The 22,551-nt window shown below is 37.8% G+C and overlaps 1 protein-coding gene across 1 annotated transcript in view; it reads right to left on the reverse strand.

Annotated features, from left to right (window-relative positions):
• LOC110157987 (membrane-associated guanylate kinase, WW and PDZ domain-containing protein 1-like) overlaps positions 1-22,551 on the reverse strand; it is a 97,463-nt gene that overhangs the window by 7,477 nt on the left and 67,435 nt on the right. The window contains exons 13-20 of the mRNA XM_055166294.1: positions 18,263-18,297; positions 12,629-12,893; positions 8,111-8,202; positions 5,393-5,588; positions 4,626-4,928; positions 784-987; positions 158-239; positions 28-79 (exon numbers count right to left, since the gene is read on the reverse strand). Coding sequence (XP_055022269.1) covers positions 28-79; positions 158-239; positions 784-987; positions 4,626-4,928; positions 5,393-5,588; positions 8,111-8,202; positions 12,629-12,893; positions 18,263-18,297 — 1,229 coding nt within the window. The remainder of the gene's footprint in view (positions 1-27; positions 80-157; positions 240-783; positions 988-4,625; positions 4,929-5,392; positions 5,589-8,110; positions 8,203-12,628; positions 12,894-18,262; positions 18,298-22,551) is intronic.

A 22,551-nucleotide genomic window follows, 5' to 3' on the forward strand; every position in this document is an offset into this window, starting at 1 on the left:
TTTCTTTCTTCTTCTGTTAACCTTTACCTGATTCTGTGTTGGTGGAGGAGGTGGGGCCCCTTTAGACTTTGAGTTATTCCTGTAAAAGTATAAACAGCATATGTAAAGGCAGATGCTACAAAATATGTATAGTAAGCCAAGCTGGAGCTGAACCCACCGGGACTCGGACTGAGGTGTGTGCGTTGTGGTGATGGTAGCGATCTTCTCTGCATTTGTCAGCAGAGAAGCATTGGAAGATTCTGCAGAACAAAAAAGCGACACAATGTAACCTTCCCTGTAAAATACTCAATATTCAAGGTGTGTGATTTAGATGTCAGTGTGAGCAAAGGGGTTCAACCTAAATAGGCCTTGTGTTTTTCTATACTTGTATATATCATGTATCTACAGCAGGACACATCGCTCATCACTGTTTTGAACAATAGCACCAATAATCATTTGTCTTAGGTTCACTGCTGGGTCTAATTATTATTACCTCACAAAATATGACTCAGAGTTTCACAGTTGACAGGTGTAATAAAAACACATTCTAATAATAAGGAAAAACACTGAATATTAAGATGTAGCTATCATCTATGCACTGTTCCAAACTTTGGGGTAAAAAAAAAGTATACTCTAGTAAATTCTTTTCAACCATGTCACAAAGATGTAGGCTCACGGTCTCCAGAAGTGGTTATGCAGTGAACAAAAGTAGTGTCCTTCCCCTCCACCACTCGCTCATGAATAACTCCTGAGCCTGATGCATTATAAAACATCTACTTTGTGTAACATCTATGTGGGCTTTACCATCACCGGGGATGATCCTGAGAGACACCGTGTTTCCCGCCTCCTTGATCAGGTTGACGATGTCCGAGTGTGACTTGTTGGTGATGGAGCAGCCATTCACCGCCAAAATCCGATCTCCCACCTTCAGCTTCCCACAGCGGTCCGCCGGGCTGCCCTCGATGATACGCCCTATTTTGTGGGGCATGGCAACGCAGGCATTTCCAGCTTGATGTGGATACATTTGTTTTCACGGGAGGATGTGGTGTTATTGGTAGATGGGAGGAGAGAAGAAAGAGAAGAAGGAAATGATTATTAGTCAGACTATTGACTATTTTTATCTTTGCTCAAAACGCACGTTTTCTCCTTGGCATTTGCCCAGGGTTAGGAAGAGACACCTTGGCACCTTGCTGTTATTATTTTTATCATTATTATTCTGCATGATTTGCCTTTTGTATGTTTTATTTCACTGTAAATCTTGTTCTGCACTTTGGTAAGCTTTGGCAGTTTTAAATGTGCTATACAAATACATTTAATTTGATTTGATATTTGGCATTCAAATCTCCACTGTTAAAATAAGCTTTACTAAATTCTAAGATATTAGACCAGTGGTTGTCAAACTGGTTTGTGTACCACTAGTGGTTTGCAAGGTGGTACACAGACTTCTCTGTATTTTAATTTGTTGAATTTAGAGTCAGTCCACATTATTGTCTTATTTGGGTTAGTCCTTGCTTAGAACTACTATAGTAAGTATCAGTTCCATTTTATGATCAATTTAGCCCTAATTTAGACCTAGAATAATATGTTTTAAATCTGGTAGGACTCTGAAGGCTAATGTTAAAGTGAAACTACACCAGAACAGATCAAAAACTGCAGTTTTGTTATTACATGTTACACTGAACCTGCATTTCAAAAGCTGCTGAAAAATTTGAGAACCATCAATATGAATGAGTCCCATATTCCCCCACAGAAAAGCCATGAGCTCAGATGTTCAGATGCAAAACACTACATGCCGTATAAAAGAGAGCCAATTGATGTGATGTCAAAACTGGAAGTGATGGTCCCGGCGGGCGGTGAACGAGCTGTCCCCTGCCCCCTCCCTCTGACATGTAAATCAATGAGTGTGAATCATATGGCAGTGGTCAGTCCCAGAGCACCTCCAGTCTGGCAATACATCAATACTCTGTACTCAGGATCACAACTGCTCCTTCACTGAGAACTAACAGATCCTACTGCGATTGAAGGACACTTACATAATAGGCAAACTACACGCCATAATTGGAATAGTTGCCCAAAAAATTTAAATAAATATGATTACAGCTACCACACTTCAAAATGAGCCAGTATTGACCCTGTTCCAAGTATATTCAAATTTTACAGCTAAATTGATAGATTTAAGTCTATTTTAAAAATTACACATCTTTGTTTTTGATAGCCTTTGTTTTTTCATTCTCCTGCTGTTCTTGTACTTTGTGTCGCAAATAAAGGCTTGTATCTAGTTTGTGATGATTGACACGGGACCTAAAACATGCCACTTCTCCAACTAGGAATTCCTGACTATAAATCTAATTAAAGATCTAAGAAGCTAATTTAAGAGCTTCATCATTCCACTCTTTGCAGGTGGTGTCATATACTTTCTTTGTTTCTAAAGAAAATATTTTGTACCACTCCATCCTAATAATGAGATATTGGACATTTCTGCATGTGTCAGGGATTTAATGGCTTCTCTCTGCTAGTCACCAAAGAGCCAGGGAGGGCTTAAAGCAGGACAGAGCAGAGAGATATTGTTGTATCTATGATGTATGAGAGCTTGGATCAGCTAAAAGTGCTTTGTTCTCCTCCGCACTGTTACACATCCTCAGAGATATACTATATGTTTTTAGAAATACACATCTCTGTCAGCTTAGTGTCCCAAATGGCTGCTCTCCATTAGAGAAGACTGGGAAAGATGTTGTGGCACTATCACACGCTAAAAGTATTTATAGTCACCTTTTTTAAATGGAACTTCTCGTTTTAATGTTGTATATGTGGAGTAAAAGAAAAGAAATGTGTATGGAAAAACTCTGGACTGAATATTTTACAGTTGGTAGTAATCTTTTGTGAGGCAGAAATAATCTACTTTGTATTGATACTTTACAGCAGACGCCATCAACACTCCTTGGGGGTGTGATGCTAACTGAAAGCACTGCTCTGTTAGAAGCTCAGGTTAGACTTTAATATAAGCTTTGTTTTAACACAATCTAACCAGAAAGAACTGACTGTACTGGAACTACAAGAGGTGAGATGATTTGTGCTGTTAAACAAATCTCTCACACATACAATTGCAATCACAGGCCATCATTAGCCAACAGTTTCCAGTTGATCACTCTTTTTGTTGAAAATCAAACACCTAAATGAACGCTCGTAGTGATCACAGGCTCCTGAAAATGTGTTATTTAAATCCATTTTGTATTTTCATCTTAAAACCTTTGACGGTGTATTGTCAGTGCTAATGTGTGCATTGTGTCTCCATGGTAACTGCTGAACATAGAGATGCATGTCGAACACCCCCTGCATGATGTCACTGCAACGTATCAATCGATCTAATTTAAGGTAGTGGCTAAAAAATACACCAGTATTGTAATGTAGACAGACTCTTTCACATTATTGAATACAAGAGGAAATGCAGCAACTATTTATTGTTCTTAGAGACCGGTGACGTTGTGTGTAGCTCAGGTCATCTCACATCTGTTGGTTGACTCGCTCTGACACTATAAATAATGTATTAAATTCTGCTCAACTATGATCGATGTGTAACCAATGTCCCATTCATTATTTTGTGAACTCTGCATCATCATAATGACTAACAATAATGGACACTTTGGCATTATTTTACCTACTATAAAGGTTAGTAAATTGAAGGGCAGTTGCTTTTTATCATTTGGTATAGATTTTGTGCCTTACTAGTACGTAAAAAATTCTAATTTGTACACTATTTTATATGCTGTATGTTGTCTGTATCAGTATTATTGTTATGTTCTAGCATCGAAGTAGGGCTTGACTAGTTTTTAAACCAAAAGGACACCCTCAAATTTAAAATGGTCGATCTCAAGGGGAGTTCCAATAACAACAATAATTTCACATTTTCTTTGGATAACTACTTTTTACATAAGAAATGTTGAGTTCAGTTGTTTGCCACTCTGCCCACGTTGGCTCCACAATGTTTGTCTAAATATACAGTAAAATTCTTCTGCTTTTATCCTACGCCTAACCGGTACAGCTGTGACGACTGTTGACTTCAATTACACGGTAAATTAGCGCAGTGAGGTGTGACTATGAGATGATGAAGATAGTGATCCTTTGGGAATACTGTTCGTCATAAAGAGAATTCCTAATCCCTCAGCAACGCAGTAACCTCGGAGTGTGACTGTCCAATCTCACTCTGATACCCCCCATAAAACAGAGGAAAATCATTGAGAAAGGACTAAAACAATATTGAAATTTGGCCACAAGAGGGCACAGTTCAGTACCATTCTCTGTGGATCTACTCTTTTCACGTCAGGACAAATTGGGAAAACAAAACAAAAGCAGGGGTGGTATATGCTGGTTACATTTGGTGTATAAATAATATCAAGTCAATCTGAACCTACTAGTTTTACCTCTAGGCTACAATTAAAAACAAAACATCAAAATTTAGCACCTTAGTATTTTACTTAATCTTTGTAGCTTGCCTGTAATGTTTGTTTTTTATTATGTGATTATTTTTTTATGTCTCATGGTGCACTTTGAGCATTTTGCACATGTTTTTCAAAATTTTTAACTGCAAATGGCAAATAAACTAACCTAACCTGACTAGAAATCTTTGACATCACCAGTATTTGACTTACTGAATGTGGTGCCTGCGTCCGGTCTGGAGACAGAGGACACAATGACGAACCCAAAGCCTTCGTTCTCCCCTCTCTGGATCTCTACATCATACGGCTGGAGGCTGGCTGGGACCACGGCGCTCCCACTGCCTCCTCCGCCCCCGCTGCCGATGCCGCTGGTGGAGCCGCTGCCTGAGCTCACTGTGTTCAGGGAGTTCTGGCTGCCCTGTGGAGTGCGCTTGCCCTCAGTCAGACTTGGCGCCTGGGTGCTGCTGTGGTGGGAAGAGGCCGGAGAGGGCGGGACATCTCCTTCACCTTTGGATACTGAGAAAGAAGAGAAGAACAATTAGAATGGCCAGTCAGGTATATTTAAAGGGTCCTACATTACATTATTTTCTCTTATTTTATGCTGTTTCCTCATCAAAAACATACCTGGAGTTGTATTTTGTATCATTTACACACACAAACCCTGCATATTTCTCTCAAACAGAAAACGCTCTACTAAACCTAAGGTTAAAAGTAGCTGTTAGCTTGGAAACTACCTCTAAATGGCATCACAAGGTAGAACAGAGCATTTTGAGCTTGGGAGAGGCAGACAGAATAATAAGTACTACTCAAACATGTGTGAATGAAACAAAACACAACTCCAGGTATGTTTTTGGGGAGGTCATTTTTGTATAATATGAGCCCTTTAATAGAAAAAAATGTGTTCCAAACAGCAGTCATAGAGCAGTTTATATATGGCCTTAATATAGCTTTTCTTCTCATTTGTAGGCATTATCCCTCACCTCCGTATCCAGCTGTCTTGCGCCTCACGGTGAGGTTGACGTGGCCCTGTTTTGCGGCCTGCTGCATCAGCTGCACCACGAGCTGATGAGACTTCCCCACCACCGCAGTCCCGTCCACACAGATCAGCTCATCCCCAGATCTGAGCCGCCCATCTTCATCTGCTGCACCATACTTCACTATGTGGCCAATGTAGATCTGGGTAAACAACATAACACATATTTACATGTAATGATTATCTTTTACCTGTTCTATTATTGTTTATTTAGTTTGATTACAAAACCAAGTGTTGGCCAATTTAATTCTTATCTTGCCTCGGAAAGCAGGAGTTTGCACCTTATGGTCATAGATCTTGATCATAGACTATATAAAGTGGACAAAGGAAGTGTGACGTCAGTAGAGATGTGCAAAAATATTGAAATATCGATATATCGTACATATAAGATATATCAATATTGTGGGCTGCTGTATTAATATATTGCCAAGAGTGTTTTTTTTTGGTATATTTTACAAAATTATTTTATTACAGCACTACAGTTTTGTTGCTTGTTTAGTGGAAGGAAACTCGTTTATGCGACTCATTTGATATTTTCACTGTTTTTGAGGATTAAAATCGTTGTGTTTCAAATAAACTTTGCACAAGAAGTGGTTAAACAAAGACTTTTAGTATCACAGCTATGATTTAGCCTCTATTTTTATTGTACCGTATCAAATCGAATACATCGTATTGAATTATATCGAATTGCAAGCTCACTGTATCGAGATATGTATTGTATCGTGGCCTGTGTATCGAGGTATGTATTATATCGGCAACTTCTGAATGATAGTTCAGCCCAAGACGTCACTCATAGTGTTTGGCTCCAGACAAATGAAGCTCTCAAAGCTAGCAGTTAAGGGGAGAATTTGGAGCCGAGTTCCACATTAGGAAGACAAATTTATTTACAGACAAAATAGCAAAATAAAAGCAGGAAAGTAAAGTAAAGGAAAGTGGGTTAATACGAACATTTTAAGACCAAAATGACGAGGCTCATTGCAGCAGTTACAGAGAGACAGGTGACAATTTTTCAGTTTTTTTCAATTGGAACCAGAATCGATGGAGCCAAAAGTACACCCATGCTCACTTCCTATTTGGAATGCGGCGGTTACAAGGTAAACTATGTCCATTTATACAGTATACGCTCTTGATGCACATAGCTTCATTATACTCTATGTTAGAGAAAGCTATCCTAGGTTTGAAAAGACTGCAGACTCTACACATGGTGGCATTGGCTATTAAAGTCTAACGATTTAATTTAATAGAGATTTAGAATGTAACAAGTACAAACAGTGTCCCTGATAGAACTGTATAGGAGACAGCTAATTCATCAACACACTAGTCTTTCCACAAATATACAGTATGATCACATAAATTGCCCACTTCAAGATGCTGGCCTTGTTCCAACCATTAATTCTCACTTTTTGAATTGAGTTTTCTATAATTTGACAAAGAAATATAAGTAAACTAACACCATATTTAAAAAAAAAAAAAACATAATGTATTTCAGTTTCTCTAAACCTCCAATTGAGAAGATCCAAAGCCCAAAGCAATAAGGGTATCTTATCTAATTGTATTGATTTGTGAACTTGTTGTTTTCTAAATCTTTATAGTGCTGCATTTGAGGCTGCCTGTTTTCTAGCTTCAAACAAACATGGCTTTCGGCGTTGTGTGTGGGAGTGAGCGCACCTCTTACAGAAACAGGCGGATAACTAGCATGCAGCCACAAATGACAAGCAATAACTGATATGAGGCTCATAGCACAGTGGGAAATGATACTTTCTGACATCTTTTGAAAACTATATTCAGGAGCACTACAAGGAGAATTGGGGAATCAAGTGTTATTCGATTTACTCATACTTACAAATGCTAAGACAAAATTAACTATTATACAGAGCTTTTCCACATTCAAGCCTCTCAAAGCACTTTACAACAACAACAAGAAGGAACCACTCACCCATTCACACAAACATTCATACACCAATGTACGCAAACATTGGGGACGAGGTGGGTTAAATGTCTTGCCCAAGGACACAACTACAGCATTCATCTGTCGGAGCTGGAATTGCACCGTCAATCTGTGGCTCAGTGGATATGAATGCTCCACTAATGATGTTTATGTCGAGAGCTGGATTCAAACTGCCAGTCTTCGAATCAGAGGACAAACAGAGCTACTGTCGCAACATTAGATAAACCTTTTACAAATTTTTGATTGAGACCAACAGAACAATCTGAGTGATGATGTAAAAAATCATTAAACATTGTAGAAGCCTTTAAAAAAAGTAAAGCATTATGTTTAAAAAGATATAGAGCTCTGGAATGAATTATGCATTAAATTTTGTTTTTTAATGTGTATTTTGTCTATTATATATACAGCAAATCGTAAGTGAAATTGTAAATGCAAACTTGCTGTTCATACGCTGCTTTTCTTTCTTGGAATTCTGTCATTGTTTAATAGGGTTAGGCATTAGAAATACTTTTTACTTCAGCCTGAACCCTTTCGGTCATGATCCATGGGGTTGTAGTCTATGTTTTGCGTTGTTTTGTTTTGTAGTGCCGCAAAATGACCGAATAAAACTACTACTAACGATACCAACAGTCCACAATTAGTATATTACTTGTATTTACATCCGATGTAGAAGATGTTTGAGTCAAATTAAGTAATGATGCTTAAAGAGGTACTCACCGGTTCACCAGGCTCATTCCCACCCAGAATACGGAAACCAAATCCAGTGTCTTTGCGCCAGAGGAAAATGTCCTGCTCCTGGCAATCGGGCACTGCAAAAAAAAGTAAAAAGTACAGTGGATTAGGGCTTTGAAATTAATCAATTTTAATTAAGATTAATATTCTCTCATTTGTAGTTATTAGAGGTGTATTGAGGAACTTTTCTGCTGGAGGGTTTGTCAAATGCTTTTCTTCATGGAGATGTTATTGCTTTGTCTGGAATGTTTCACAGTACAAAGTCACAGACCAATTTACAGGTCAGATCTGTGGAAATTATTTTTGGATTACAAAACCACTGAATAAATGTAAAGTAGAGCAGTTTAATGTCATACTGTGGGACATTCCAGGCAGAGCAATGGCATATCCATAGAAACAAGCAGGTGATCAAAAAATGAATTTGGATCTTTTTAACCGAGAGACCCACAGCCAATTTTTAGTGACAACAAGCTTTGGAGGAAAAGATTAGACCTATTTTTTTATTAAATGGCATAGACAAAAATGATGTTTAAAAAAATTTATATTGCCATTTTGACTTGCTTAATAATTACAGCACAATTGTCTAATACAGTCACAACATCCAACATAAATTCCACACATTTTCACTACATCTACAGAGAGCAACAGAAATCAAAATGGGTGAATCTGCTTTATCTTCAGCCAAACCACTGCCACTGCAGCTGCATCAGATCCAAGCACTGAAGACTTAATAATCTCCTGGCCTCATTATTATGCACTTTGTATTGCTGTGTGTCTGAGTCTCTTCATTTCCCTGTGACTGCTCCTCTCAGCCCACACATTTGCCTCTGAGCAGACTGTGGAGCAGGACACAGCCCACCAGGCCAGCAGCCGCACGCAGGAGGTACCGCCTGCTGTCCACCCGCCCCACACGCAAAGGCCTCTGCTCTAGTAACACACAATATGTAACACTGGGTTTTTAGGCTTTTTAAAGGATAAATCACTTTTTTTAGTCTCTCAATCTATCCCAGACAAAGCTGTTATTTAGAGGAATTATGTGACAGTCTCAATCACAGAGAAAAGGGTGCATTCAGAAAGTGGATAAACCTGTGTCTGTCATCTAGAGGGAGTGATGGAAAGAATAATTCATCTTTGAAGTAAAAATGCATGTCTATTAAAAAAACTCATACTTTTGACCAGAGGTGGAACCAAGTCATTGTTTTGCAAGTCTCAAGTAAGTCTCAAGTCTTTGACCTCAAGTCCCACATCAAAGATAGGCAAGTCCAAGTCGAGTCTTGAGTCACTGGCCCATAAGTACAAGTCAAGTCCAAGTCATCGGCTTTGAGCTTCAAGTCATTTCAAGTCTTTAAACCAAAAAAGTACCAAATATAGCTTAGATTTTTGCTATTTATATGAATTTTAAACTAAACTGTACTTAAAAAGCCATGATTTATTTATATATAAGTATTTATATAAGAGTTTTAGAATTGCTAATTTTTCCTTTTTAAATGTCTTGACTAGAGTGTGAAGTATTACGGTCAGAACAGAAAGAATTAAGATTTAAGAGTGCTAAAGAACAGTTATTTTGTCATGTAGTTCTCTGTAGTTCCCTCTGTTTTCTTGTATTTAACTGTAGTACATTTGAGGATACCACATCACAGTACTTCAGTTACTGTTGCCATAGTAACAAATAGAGTGGAAGGGTCATGTTCCAGTGTGTTCCTTTAAAATTTAGCACCACATGTATCAACTGTAAAAAGAAAAGTACTTTCTAAAACCATATATATTTTTAGGAGAAGCATCAAGTCTTCTCAAGTCACTGGCCTCAAGTCTGACTCAAGTCCCGAGTCATTAAGCTACAAGTCCAAGTCGAGTCCCAAGTCTTAGTCCATTTTATCAAGTCAAGTCTCAAGTCCTAAAAATAGTGATTCAAATTTGACTCAAGTCACGACTTGCAAGTCCCCACCTCTACTTTTGACTTATCATTTTTGGTATATTTCAGAATGGATGCATCAGTTTTGTTTGAATGATCTTTGAGATGGAAAATTTGGATCATCCAGTTTGAAAATAACTAGAAAATAAGAATAGTAACAATTTTATAAACAAAAGTAAGTCATTTCAATTGCAAAAAGTGAACCTAAACCTTTATCTGCCAGTTTACATCACATTAACTTCACTTTACTTATTCAGAGAGTTTGATTTCCTAATGTATGTTGAGACTACTGTGTCTGGTTCCTCTATTATGTGTTAATAGAGTTGAACTGGTCTGAGTTTGCCTTAATCTTGGACATATCTTGGTTCACTGCGGTCTCAGCAAGGACTTGGGCTTTCCACCAAACTTCAATCTATTTCTGTCTCTTATGTAAATTGGCTGCATAATTATCTATTCCCACACCAGTGCGCCTGTTTACATAAAAGCATAAATGTCAGTGAGGCCTGCTTATCAAATTATGGATAGATGGCAGTTTTAGCAATTACCGCACTATGATATTTGTATTTTTTAAAATATTTTAGAACCTGAAATGTTTATTCATAGTTTTGTGCATTTTTAAAATAATAATATTTCAGAAACCATAAAAATAAGACTTTGGTGATCCTCTGTTATATATGATTTATTAATAGGAGACATTGCTCTATAAAGCCATATTTCCATCATGTTTTTGTGTGTGATTTGAGCCAAACATCTTTGTTTCTGGCTGAGTTTGTTGTTTGATCTTGTCTCCACACCTCCCTGCTGACTCAAAAAGGGGTCTGCCGCTCCTTTAGGGGTTATCAAACACATATACCAATCAGCTTCAGCTTAAAGAGCCTCTCACTGGGCCTGGTTAATATTTAATCAGCTTCAGTCCTAGATTTTTACACAGGCAAGCCATAATTATTAACCAACGCTGCGCACAGGCACCCAGCAGCTTGTCAAGTGAAAAGACTGGACAAAACCTCTGCTCCAGCTACAACACAAGTCACTGATGTATTATTCAATATGAAATAATGCCTAACCAACCTGGACAGCATCTAAACCAAAAATGTGATATAGGAAAGCTGATCTAGTTAAAGCCTCGAAATTAAAAAGTCTGAATGGTTACTTCAAAATATTGTCAAAATGTAGGAATTGTTATTCTACTACAGTTCAGAAAAAATGCTCTATACTGTAAGAGGGAAACGACTGGACTCTGAGCTTATATGGACACCTTTTTTGAACATTTTGACAGGTCTAGATTTGACTGACAGTTGATATTTTGTTTACCCAGTGGAGTTTGTGGAGTTTTAGTGTTGAGTGTGGAGAGAAAGTTGGGTTTGGGAGTTTATTTTTTTTGTCTATTTTTGTTTGTGTTATATACTAGTATGTTCCTAAAATTGAAAAGCTAAAATAAAAATAAATTTAGAAAGCTTCACAAAGTTTTTGTCCACAACAAAACCTTCAGCTACTATTCATACCGCTACTAGTACTATTTCACTATAGCAAGGCCAGAGCTTTGTCTAATCAATAAATTATATTAACATTTCTCTTTGGAGGGACAAAAAATCCATATACTGCATATTTTTTCTTCATATTTCACAAGCCAGTTGGCGAGCTGTTAGTTACTGATAATGGACTTTACATATTTTACGTTTTCTTTAAGCACCTTCTGTATGTTTAGATATAACTGCTTTATACTACCTCTCAGTAAGTGCAAAAGCTACTGTGATTTTCCAAGTTTTCTGTGGATTAAACAGGATGCCCCCAACTGTGTGTTTTTGTATGCAACTGTTACCTCTGCAGCTCTGTTTCAAGGGCACATGAAGAGGCACCTTATGTGACTGTACCAGAGCTGACTCACACAGTGAACCGCTGTTTAGGAGGAGCACTTGGCTGTCTCCGTTTGCTAAACACTCTTTGGTGTTTGGGTTTCAAAAAGTCACAAATGATAAAAGGAATTTCCCAATGCACCACTGAGCAAAGTCAGACATACAGAAGTTTTAACTTGTCCAATCTAGAAGGGAATTAGTAGTTTGTAGATTAACATGCAGCATAAAACTAGATGGAAAAAGACCCGAATTTTAGTTGTGAAAATTTTGTGGAACTCATATTTTTCTGATTTTTTGAGAGTTTTTGAATAATGAAGCTACACTCTGTAACTTTTCTGGTGTTGAGTCATGCTTGTTTCTATGGAGATGCCATTGCTTTGCCGGGAATATTCCACAGTATGACAGTAAACAGCTCTATTTTACATTTATTCAATTATAGGTGGTTTTATAGCGCAAAAACACCCAGATAAACAGGCATTCTGACTGTGAGCGGGGTTGCCTCTCCACAGACCTGACCTGTAACTTGGTAGGGTTTGATCTCCATGAAGATAGAAAGGTTTAATACCATACTGCGAAAAATTTCAGACAAAATAATAATATCTCCATGGAGAAAAACATTTGACGGACACTCCACCAGAAAAATTACACAATGCACATTTAAAATTAGGAACATTCCTTGGGTTTAACAGGAAATTTGAAGCAGTGATTGAATCCACCTCAGTAAACCCCAGTACTCACATCTGCTCTCGTACATGCTCCTGGACTGGGCCCAGATCTTGAAAGGATCTGGTTTCTTCTGCAGCGTGAGGGTCCCATCGGTGCTGGGGTCCTGGAGGGGGGGCAGACCGGGCAGAGGCTGTGTGGGTGCGGCTGGGGGCTGGGCCACCACCTCCCCGGGCATGGCAGAGGGCAGCGGGTGGCTGGGTGAATCTGTGTGGGCGCTGCGATGGCTGCAGACACTGTGCTGGGAGCTGTTCTGGCTGTCCTTCCTCTCTAACTGGTGCTGAAAATACAGTTAGACAGGTGAGAGTTAGAGTTGTGTAGTTTGAGGGAAAAAAGCATTGCAATACTGAATATTGTGTCATATTTTACTTTGTCTCAGAAATGTCAAGTCTTAGAGGTCCTATATTATCTAAAACTGAGTTTTGTAAGTTGTGTTGTTACCTCCTCAAAACATACTTGAATTTGTGTTTTGTTTCATTCTCACATATTTAAGTAACGCTTTATTATTAGTCTGTCCGTACATCGCCAAAACTCAAAATGCTTTGTCCCACCTTGGATTGTCATGTAGCGGTAGTTCTCAGGTTAACAGTTTCTTTTACATTTGGTCAGTAAAGATTGTCTGAGATCATCCAGATGATTCTAGTGAAGGTGTATGGAGTTTTAAAACATGGCATCACAAGGTGGAACAGAGTGTTTTCTGTTTGAGAAAACCTCAGCCTAAAAAAGCAGGGTTTGTGAGTTACACATGTATGAATGAAAAAAAACACAACTCCGGTATTAGTATAGTATGTTTGAGATGAGGAAACAGCATTATAGCATAGATCAGAAAATAGTGTAATTTTAACGTTTAACTGTACCACATCATGATTTTGTGTTTTGTAATAGTTTGGATTTTTGAAATGAGCCACTGGTTAAAACAGAATAAGAAGGCCAGATGCTATTCAATGATAGAATTTGTCGCTCCATCCTCAATCTGAAATTATGATGATTTTTTTGAATGAATGAATGGGACCTACTGAATACCATTTAATACTTTGAATTAAATATTTGGCAATGGGAGATCGCATTACAATGGCTTTCTTGACATATAATATTTAAATCACGGCTTAATGTCCATCTCCTGTGTGACTAATACTCCATGTGAGCTGTGAGTCAGTGCAGAGGAGAAGAAATGTTGACAAAGAAAGAAAAAAAATAGCCAAGGTCATCTTCTTTCGACACTCAAACAGCCTCCTGTATGGTGACGCATCGCCATGGTTTCAGACAGAGATGGGATTGAAATGTGGAGGAATGTAATGAACAAAGATATTGGATTTTTATGGACATGAACATTGTGTTGTTTAATGTAAATGGCCTCCATACCAGCCTCAATGGTAATGATGGCATAAACAGACATATGTGTCCTTGGTCTTTTTACATATTATTTTCTTTCTTTTCAGCTTTTCTTCACCTATCTTCAAATGTGATCTGCATTTTGGATTTGACAGTCCTCTCTATAAGTTTATGTGCAAGTAATATTTAGTTTAATTTTGTAATATAATTAACACCTTCTGAAAGTTTGATTTCATAAACCTGATCACTTACATAGAGACACTGTAATCTGAATGAAAGTTTAAAAAAAAAGAAGTATTTTTGTCTAATAAACAATCTTGAATCATCAACAAATATTTCTTCTCACTATAATTGTAACTAGTTTTGCACTGATCCGATTTGCTAGCTTCCAAATATCGATTCAGACGATATATATATTGATGTAATAAAACTATTTACTGGTCATAGTGAGCCCAGAAAGTGTCATAATGTTGTAACTTTTATTTATACCAAGCTGTTATGTAGTTATTTGAGAGACAAATAACAGCTATATACATATTTGGATCAGTTCTGTGTCATTTTATTTTTGTTTAACCCTCCAGCACCCCTAGGTACATTTTTGTACATCACACCTTTTCGTTTTTAGCATAACTTTGGCCGTATTGCACCAAATAGCACCAAAATTGGCCAGTTTGTGTATTTTGTGATGTATTTATAATTTCTGTGCTTTTTTCAAGATCACATTAATTAAATGGTCTATAATCAAAATACTCACACCTGTGGTCCTTAGGTACATTTTTGTCCCATTGACGTCATTTCAAAATGTTTACATAACTTTGCCAGTTTATTTAAACTTTTTGATTTATTTTTCATTCTTTGGTGTTGAAATCCCTTTAACATTTTTAGTTTTAGTCTCTTTTTGAATTTTTTGATATTTTTATTTTAACTGTGTATTTTCCATTACAAGGTTATATCAATAGAAAGACATTTGTACATATTAGTCCACAATGAAGGCCAGAGACGTAGATATTAGAAAATGCATTTTTTTTTTTTTTTTTTTTTAATACAGAAAAAATCTTTTTTTTTTTTTTTTCATGCACATAACTTGAGACTTTCGCAAACAAAACTGGCATTTAATGTGTTACAATTTCAAAATATGATATAATATTTGGTATGTATGTTTAGAGCAGAAGTAAATGAAGACATTTGTATAAAGTTGGACAAAACATTTGTACTGCATAAAAATATTGTGGTATTCTTTTTCAATGTACATTTTTGTCATGAAGGACCACAGGTGTAACTGTTTTTAAAGGGGTGCACGTGGGTTAAGGAAATAAATGCTATTTTCAGCCTCTACACTGGTATTGGCTGATATTGGGTATCAGCAAACATTTCAAGCAATAGTATAGGAATCTGTATCAGAACTGAAAAAAGTTGAATCTGTCCATCTCTAATTGTAGCACACTGTAATTTATTCAGCGATCTTCTTTCCCTTATTCCCACTGACATATATGCACACATGCCTCACACATTCATTGAGTAGGGGGCAACATGGAGTCACCATTTCACATAACACGTTATGAATTGCCACAGCTGTAATATACTCCACTGTTTCAGATGCTGCAGAACCTACTAGAGTCATTTGTGTGTTGTTATTTCCATGCAGGGTGAGATTGCCCATTACATCTCTGTGCAGCTCCTGTCAGAAATTAGTCTTACTGGGACAATTCAATTACTGACAAGTGAATAATTTTGAGCTCATATGAATGATAAATGATAAACCAGCCTCCCACACGTCAGCTGCCTGAAACAAAGGGTCAAAGTAATCTTGTAATATTTTATAATGATCTTAATGACCATATACAATTGACAATTGCATATGAGTTAATATGAGGGCTTCTAAATTAGAGGCAGAGCAGTTTGTCTGGGGCGTGCAGCGTGACATTTCAGTGACACCACACAGGGGGACGTGGTCTTTTTCTGAGCAAAAAAGCTTAATCTGAACTGACAGTGAGCTACAGAGCTATTACTGGTCTACCATGTCCAACTCAGCAACCTGGTACCCATTTGTAATTGTCCTTGATTACAATATATTAAAAAAACAGTATTAAGTTAAATTTCTATACTTACACTATAATCAGAATAGATTAAGACTAATATATAGACTAATAATTAGGGATGTAACGATATCAAAATCCCCCGATACGATATTTTCACAATATGCATCTCACAGTTCAATATTTATTGTGATATTTTGTGGAGGCTAACAAAACTTTGAATATGCTACTTTATCCTTTTTAAAAGCCTTGGGGAAGCCTTTAGTACTCTTATAACGAAGAATTAAGATTTAAAAGTGCTTAATAACAGTTATTTCTTCATGTAGTTTGAACTGAGACAGCAAAGGATCATGGTCCTCTGATTTTTAGCTATTGCTGCACTGTAGTAAGTCAAGGCAGGTTTATTTGTATAGTACAATTCATACACAAAGTAATTCAAAGTACTTTACACAATAAGAAAGACATTAAAATCACAAAGAAAAGCATTAAAATCACCAAAACTATTAATTTCCAATACTATTTTAAGTCTTCTGAAGATACAATATCACGATATTTCGGTTATTGTTACATCCCTACTAATAATATATTTTATATTTTTTGGCATAATACTTCACATGTAATAAATACCTTTATTCAATTTGGGACTAACAAACATGCCCAAATATTTTGCCTTTTCAAAATCAAATCCCTTTTACGACTTGCTTTTTTGGTTGTCATATTTTAATTACGATTTTTTTAATAATGCGGTTCTATTGTCAAAAATAGACTCGTCCTATTGGTCACCTCTATCCTGCTCTGAGTAAATGACAGGTGGATTTAACCAATCACAGAGAAGAGTAAACTTTGAGAAACAGCAGATAGTTTTAGTTACTGCTTAAACATAATGAGAAATCATGAATCGTGATCAAGTCGAAATCGTTATATGGCTCTAAGAAGATTGTGATATGAATATTTTGGAAGCTTTAGATAACTATATTGATTTTTTAAAGCATTAGCAAAAGCAGTATTAGAATTTTGAGCTCTGCCAAAAAACTTAGTCTAGGTTTTTGTTGTTTTTTTGGCTCAATCTAATCCCTACTGTCCTGTTGCATAGTAGTATCAGACTATCAGTATTGCCTTAAAATAATTAGGAGCTGCTTGTCTCATTAAAGGTTGACGCGCCTATAATTACAGTCCAAACAGCACACAGTCCTCCTTTACGTCCAAAGAGCTCCTCCTCCGCCCCTGGTGCTGTGTGATGTGAATAGGTAACTCCCCTGGCTCTGACTGATGCTGCTTCAAACTAATCCCAAATATCCAGCCGACTGCAGCACAGGCTTTTAATGTCGATCAAGAGCTGCAGGATCAGAGCCTTCTCCTTCTTCTGTGTGAACCCTGCACTAATGAGCTCTGGCTGAGTTTGTCCGCAGTAAAAACGCCTTAACATCTCGGTCTGTACAGGGGTGAATCCGGGTGACAGTCATTTAAAACTACCCTGGCGTCTTCTCTGTATTGATTATCTGATCAGGTCCAGATGAGTTATAAAAATAAATCGCTCTGTGTCCTCTTTGTGGATTTTGTGGGTGTAGTGCGAGGACAGCTCCCAATAGAGACTGTTGCAATCACCTTATAAAGTTTTGAGCACTTCTAGGTCATATCCTTGCAACTCCAACACATCTACTGTTCTTGGGTATTGTTTACCTTTAAAGTAAATACCTTGAAGTATTCCTGGAGACACTACCCTCTGTAATAGCTGATCACTAATGTAACTGATCTATGCAAGGCTAAGAGTAGGTCATATGGAAAAGCATAGTGTAACACAATATAAAGCAAGTATTTATTCTTTGAATCTGCTTTAATTCTGATTTAGTCCTGGACTAATTAAGACCTGATGAATTGCTGGTTGGCACATGGTCCCACTCTTACAATTGAGCTGTTGTTTACAATATATGTAGTAGATTAACACTCCAGCTTTAATCAAATTGAACTTCCAGAGTTAAAATTTGCGTTATTATATTATCTACTTTCTTATTATATGGCACATTTCCACATGTTTCACAAAACGCTATGCAGCACTAATAGAGAAGATAGATATAACAAGCAACAAAGAGACAAACTTGAAACGCCCGGGAGCAGTGACTCTGACAGAAGAGTGAGAAAAAAAGTAGCAGACGCACATCACAGAACTATCATATCTGTTTATCCTTTGTTCTTAAAATAGCCCTGCTTTCCTCACCAGAGTGGAGCGAACATGCACTTACACAAAGAAGGGAAAAGATAGGAGGTGTTTTTTAGTACTTACCACCAGCTTCGGACTCCTCTTGGCTGGCACCACTCCTGCAAAGCAACGGCAGAGAGACAGAGAGAGCATTAATGACCGGCTCTTCCCGCTGTCCCCCCCAAAAAACTCCCCCCTACGAGATCCCAAAAACAGCTTTCTCTTCTTGCGCGCTACTGCTGCATATGACTGCCTCCAGCTCTCCCCGTTGCCTCGTGCCGCTCCCCAGTACAACAGCGCGGTGTGCACAGAAACTAGCTAATCTCACCACGATCTCCACCCCCTCCCGCTCCGGCTCTCAATATCTCTAACCCGCGCGCCTCTGATCTAGCGCATTAACAAAGTGTCCGCTGGCCCCTCTAAGCTACAGGTCCTTCAAGATCACAGCGCCTCCAAAAACGGTTTCCATGCCATGCTAAAAAGCTGGGTTTTATTATTCCAGTGCACTGCCTTCACCTCTCAGGGCTTACATTGAGGAGCTGATGCTTGCTTCTCCGTGCCTATTCCCTCTCCCTCCCCCTACTCTCCTCCACCCTAGCAGTATCTGTCTCCATCTTCCAACATCATATATAAATATCTACTGATCGCACTGTTAACACCAAGTCACAACTGGATCATTTGTGCCGCTGAAATACCGAAACCCAAATCCAAGCCACGAGAAAGATGCACAAAATTGTTGAATATTATATTACACCGTGTCCCTAAATTAGAAAATCTCATTTATCATTTTGCAAGGATTTGTCATGTAGAGATGTATTAACAGTGGACTAATTATTTCCTCTATAAAAGATCTTAACTCCAAAAGAGTGCTTTCTTTTCTTGTGCAGCTGCCACTTGCTCCTGTGTGGTGGTAAAAATAGACAAAATGAATAAATGAATGACAGGAGGAGGCACAACTAGGAAGTAGAATAGAAGTTGAATACAAAAGTAGCAGCAACCTATATTCCATCATGATTTATTTTGCTTAATACCAATGGCGCTGTGTGAGATTATTAATGGTGCATATTGGCTTATTAACACGTGCAATGACATGCTTGCATCTGTCTTTTTTCTGCTGCATTGGCAAAAAATCATTAAATGTTAAAACTCTGTGTTGCTACGAAGCTCCCCTCCCTCTCTCCCTCCCTCTCTTTTTCTCTCTCCACAATTTATAATTCATCCCACTCTTGTTTTCCTTCCTTCCTTGCCTCCTCTGTGCTCGCAGATCATAGACTCTTGAAATAAAGCAACAAACTGCAATCCCATGCTGATAAATATGTTTATGTCATTGTGAATGGACGAAGGACGGGCAATAATAAGAATTTTCGTCTTTCCAACAGCAGGTGGTGTGACCCTGAAAGCCCAAAATTACACAGGAGGCTGAATTTCACTTTGAAACAACCTCTGCCACATCTTCTCACTGGTAATGCGGTCATAACTGGCAACACGCCTTACTATTAATCAAATTGAGGTATAGCCATATGGTTAATGGTTTTAATGAGGCATTTAAGGAGTATAAATATTTATATTAACACAAATTACTGCTACATTCGTATTGTGCAATCTCGCCTGTGTCAGCAACTCATCTCCATACACATTACTCTGCAAAGGAAATTTAAAATACATCTTCTTAACATAACGTGGCAGTGGGGCTGATGTATACATGTAATAATCAAATCTGAATGAATGCAACATTTATGAGCAACTGTTGAAAGGAATATGAGAATCACGTGTCACTGGGCACGCGAGTAACCCTCACAGCATCTAAAAACGTATGCTGGATATAGATTAATAATAGGAGTCAAGGCAGCAGAGAAGTGCTCCTCCTTCTGGATACTTTGATACATGACATCTAGTATTACCTGCAATTTAAAAAATCTATTCATCTTTGCTATAATTCAGGTAGTTGTTATGAGTTAGACATAGAAAGTGATATATAATATTGTTATAACTGACCATAAACACTATGGGTATGCTCTCATGCAGTAAAAATAAAGACCTTACCATAAACAAAAAAATGCATAGAGATTCTGCATCCATAACCCAAGTATATTTATTTTGCTGAACCAGGGAAATGGCGGTAAATCTCATCCCCATATCCTTAACAGAGGCTCCATTGATAAAACCATGATCCTTGTATTATTATTAAACAGGCTTCCATGCCAAAAGATTGCCTCTATTGTCATTCAAATAAGAGAGGGGAAGTAAACATATATGCAGCCATTGCCATCTGGGTAGACATAGATATAACATTATGGCCATCTGCTATGCTATGTAACACTATACTCCAATTTCAACATTTTCCAAAACAAAATAACCTTAAAGATCCTATATTATGCAAAATTGACTCTTGTGAGCTTTAAGTCATGTTAGAATGTTGTTATCTCCTTAAAAACCTGCCTGGACGTCTGTTTTGTTTCATTCAAACATGTTTGAGTAATCCTTTAGTATTAGTCTGTCTACATCTCCAAAGCTCAGAATGCTCTGTTGCACCTTGTGATGTCATGAAGCAGAAGCTTTTAACAGCTACCTTTTGCCTTTAATCAATCCAATCCACTTTATTTATATAGCACATTTTATAAACAAGAAGTTTCCAAAGTGCTGCACAGACAAATTAATACAATAAAAGACAGTAAAACAATAAATAAAAACTGTTAAAATATATAAAACTATAAATGATAAAACAAAGAATAAAATAAAATAAATAAAAGACACAAAGGACCAGAACACTCATAAAGTATTAAAAGCCAGAGAGTAAAAGTGGGACTTAAGACCAGACGAGAACACTCTTAAGATTGGCAATAGTAAGGATGAAATTATCCAAATGATTCAGGTAAACGTGTATGAAGTTTAAAAACACAGTGGAGCACTTCCTGTATTACTACATGACATCACAAGGTGGAACAGAGTGTTTTCTGTTTGAGAGAAGAACTCATTCTAACATGTGTGAATGACACAAAACACAACTCTTTGTGATAAGGAAACTACATTAAAACAGATCAGAAAATAGCATAATATGGGCTGTTTAATCTTTCACAATTTTATAAAGACACTGACCACTGCAGAACACAATAGCTCAGATCCTTCCCATGTAATGATGAAGATTGTGTTAATTTCTCCACTTGTCAGCCTCCATAATGTTATGCTAGGTCAGTGTATGCTAATGTGTAAGTGATAAGGTGTAATGGCAGCTATGAAAGAAGCTAACCTAAAGGACAACACACAACCAGTTTGGCCTTGATACGGCTTTATGCAGTGAATAATTAATGTTTCAAGCAAGAAAGCGGTAACACCTAGTATATCTTAGTGAGAACTGTGTGTAAAATGCTCTAGTGTGGGTGGGTGCAGGGTACAAACAGCAGGTGTCAGTGGTAGTTAATAGGGAAAGTGGGTGTTGGGAGCCAGGCAGAAGGTTTTTCAGGCTTTCAGGGTTTTTCAATGTGGCGCTGCTGTGTGAAATGGCCTTGGTCTCTGCCTGCTATAGACCTTTTTCACAACGGCCGGAAGTCCCCCGCTGTAGGGTCGCAGAGCATCTGGTTAATGGTTTTCTGTGGCAAAATGTGTGTGTAAATGTGGCGTATTCTCCAACAGCTTCATAAATCTGCTCCATTACCAAATCTTCAATCAGCAAGGTCCACAAAGGATAAACATTTTTCCATGAAGAAATTATCCACAACTATCGAGGTAAGAAAGACAAAAGCTTAAAGGCAAGCAACTGAGCATTTGAACTGCACAACTCCATCTGCCTAGGACCGTCCCGTCTATATGTATACATGTCTAAACCAATGAAATATAGCCTTCCTGACTTTTTATCCAAAGCACAAGTTTTTTTCTCTGTGACCCTCAATCTCAGTCCAAATCCCCAAACTCTAATTGATACCACTGTTGTTTTTAATCTGCACTTGTACTCTTCTACCTTACACTTTTAATTCCGTTTCCTGGATTCTCATTTTCCCTCGCCTTGCGCTGCTCGGTCTCGAGGGACAGGAGCGCGGTGCACGATTGTCATGGAAACAGCGGTCGATGGGAGGAAGACAAGATGGAGGAGTAGGAGCTGCCCTGGCCTCCTTTTACAGGGAGGGAACTGCATTTGAATGAGCCAGATGTTATCTAAGGAAGAGGGAGAGGCTAAGCACTAAATTATTAGGTGAGACTGATAGATTAAGGGAGCAATTAGTGAGGTGTTTGAGTATGCATACCTATTAACTGCTGGAATACAAGGTTTATGCATAACTGCTGGAATACAAGGTGCAAACAAGGAATTGACAAGACTTGTTTTTGAAAGATATGCATGTTAAAACAGCTCATAACATTCTCCATAAATTTTCACTTTA

The sequence above is a fragment of the Boleophthalmus pectinirostris genome, unplaced genomic scaffold (assembly GCF_026225935.1).
Source record: "Boleophthalmus pectinirostris isolate CB_2022bp ecotype Guang Dong unplaced genomic scaffold, ASM2622593v1 HiC_scaffold_8, whole genome shotgun sequence".
Taxonomy (NCBI): domain Eukaryota; kingdom Metazoa; phylum Chordata; class Actinopteri; order Gobiiformes; family Gobiidae; genus Boleophthalmus; species Boleophthalmus pectinirostris.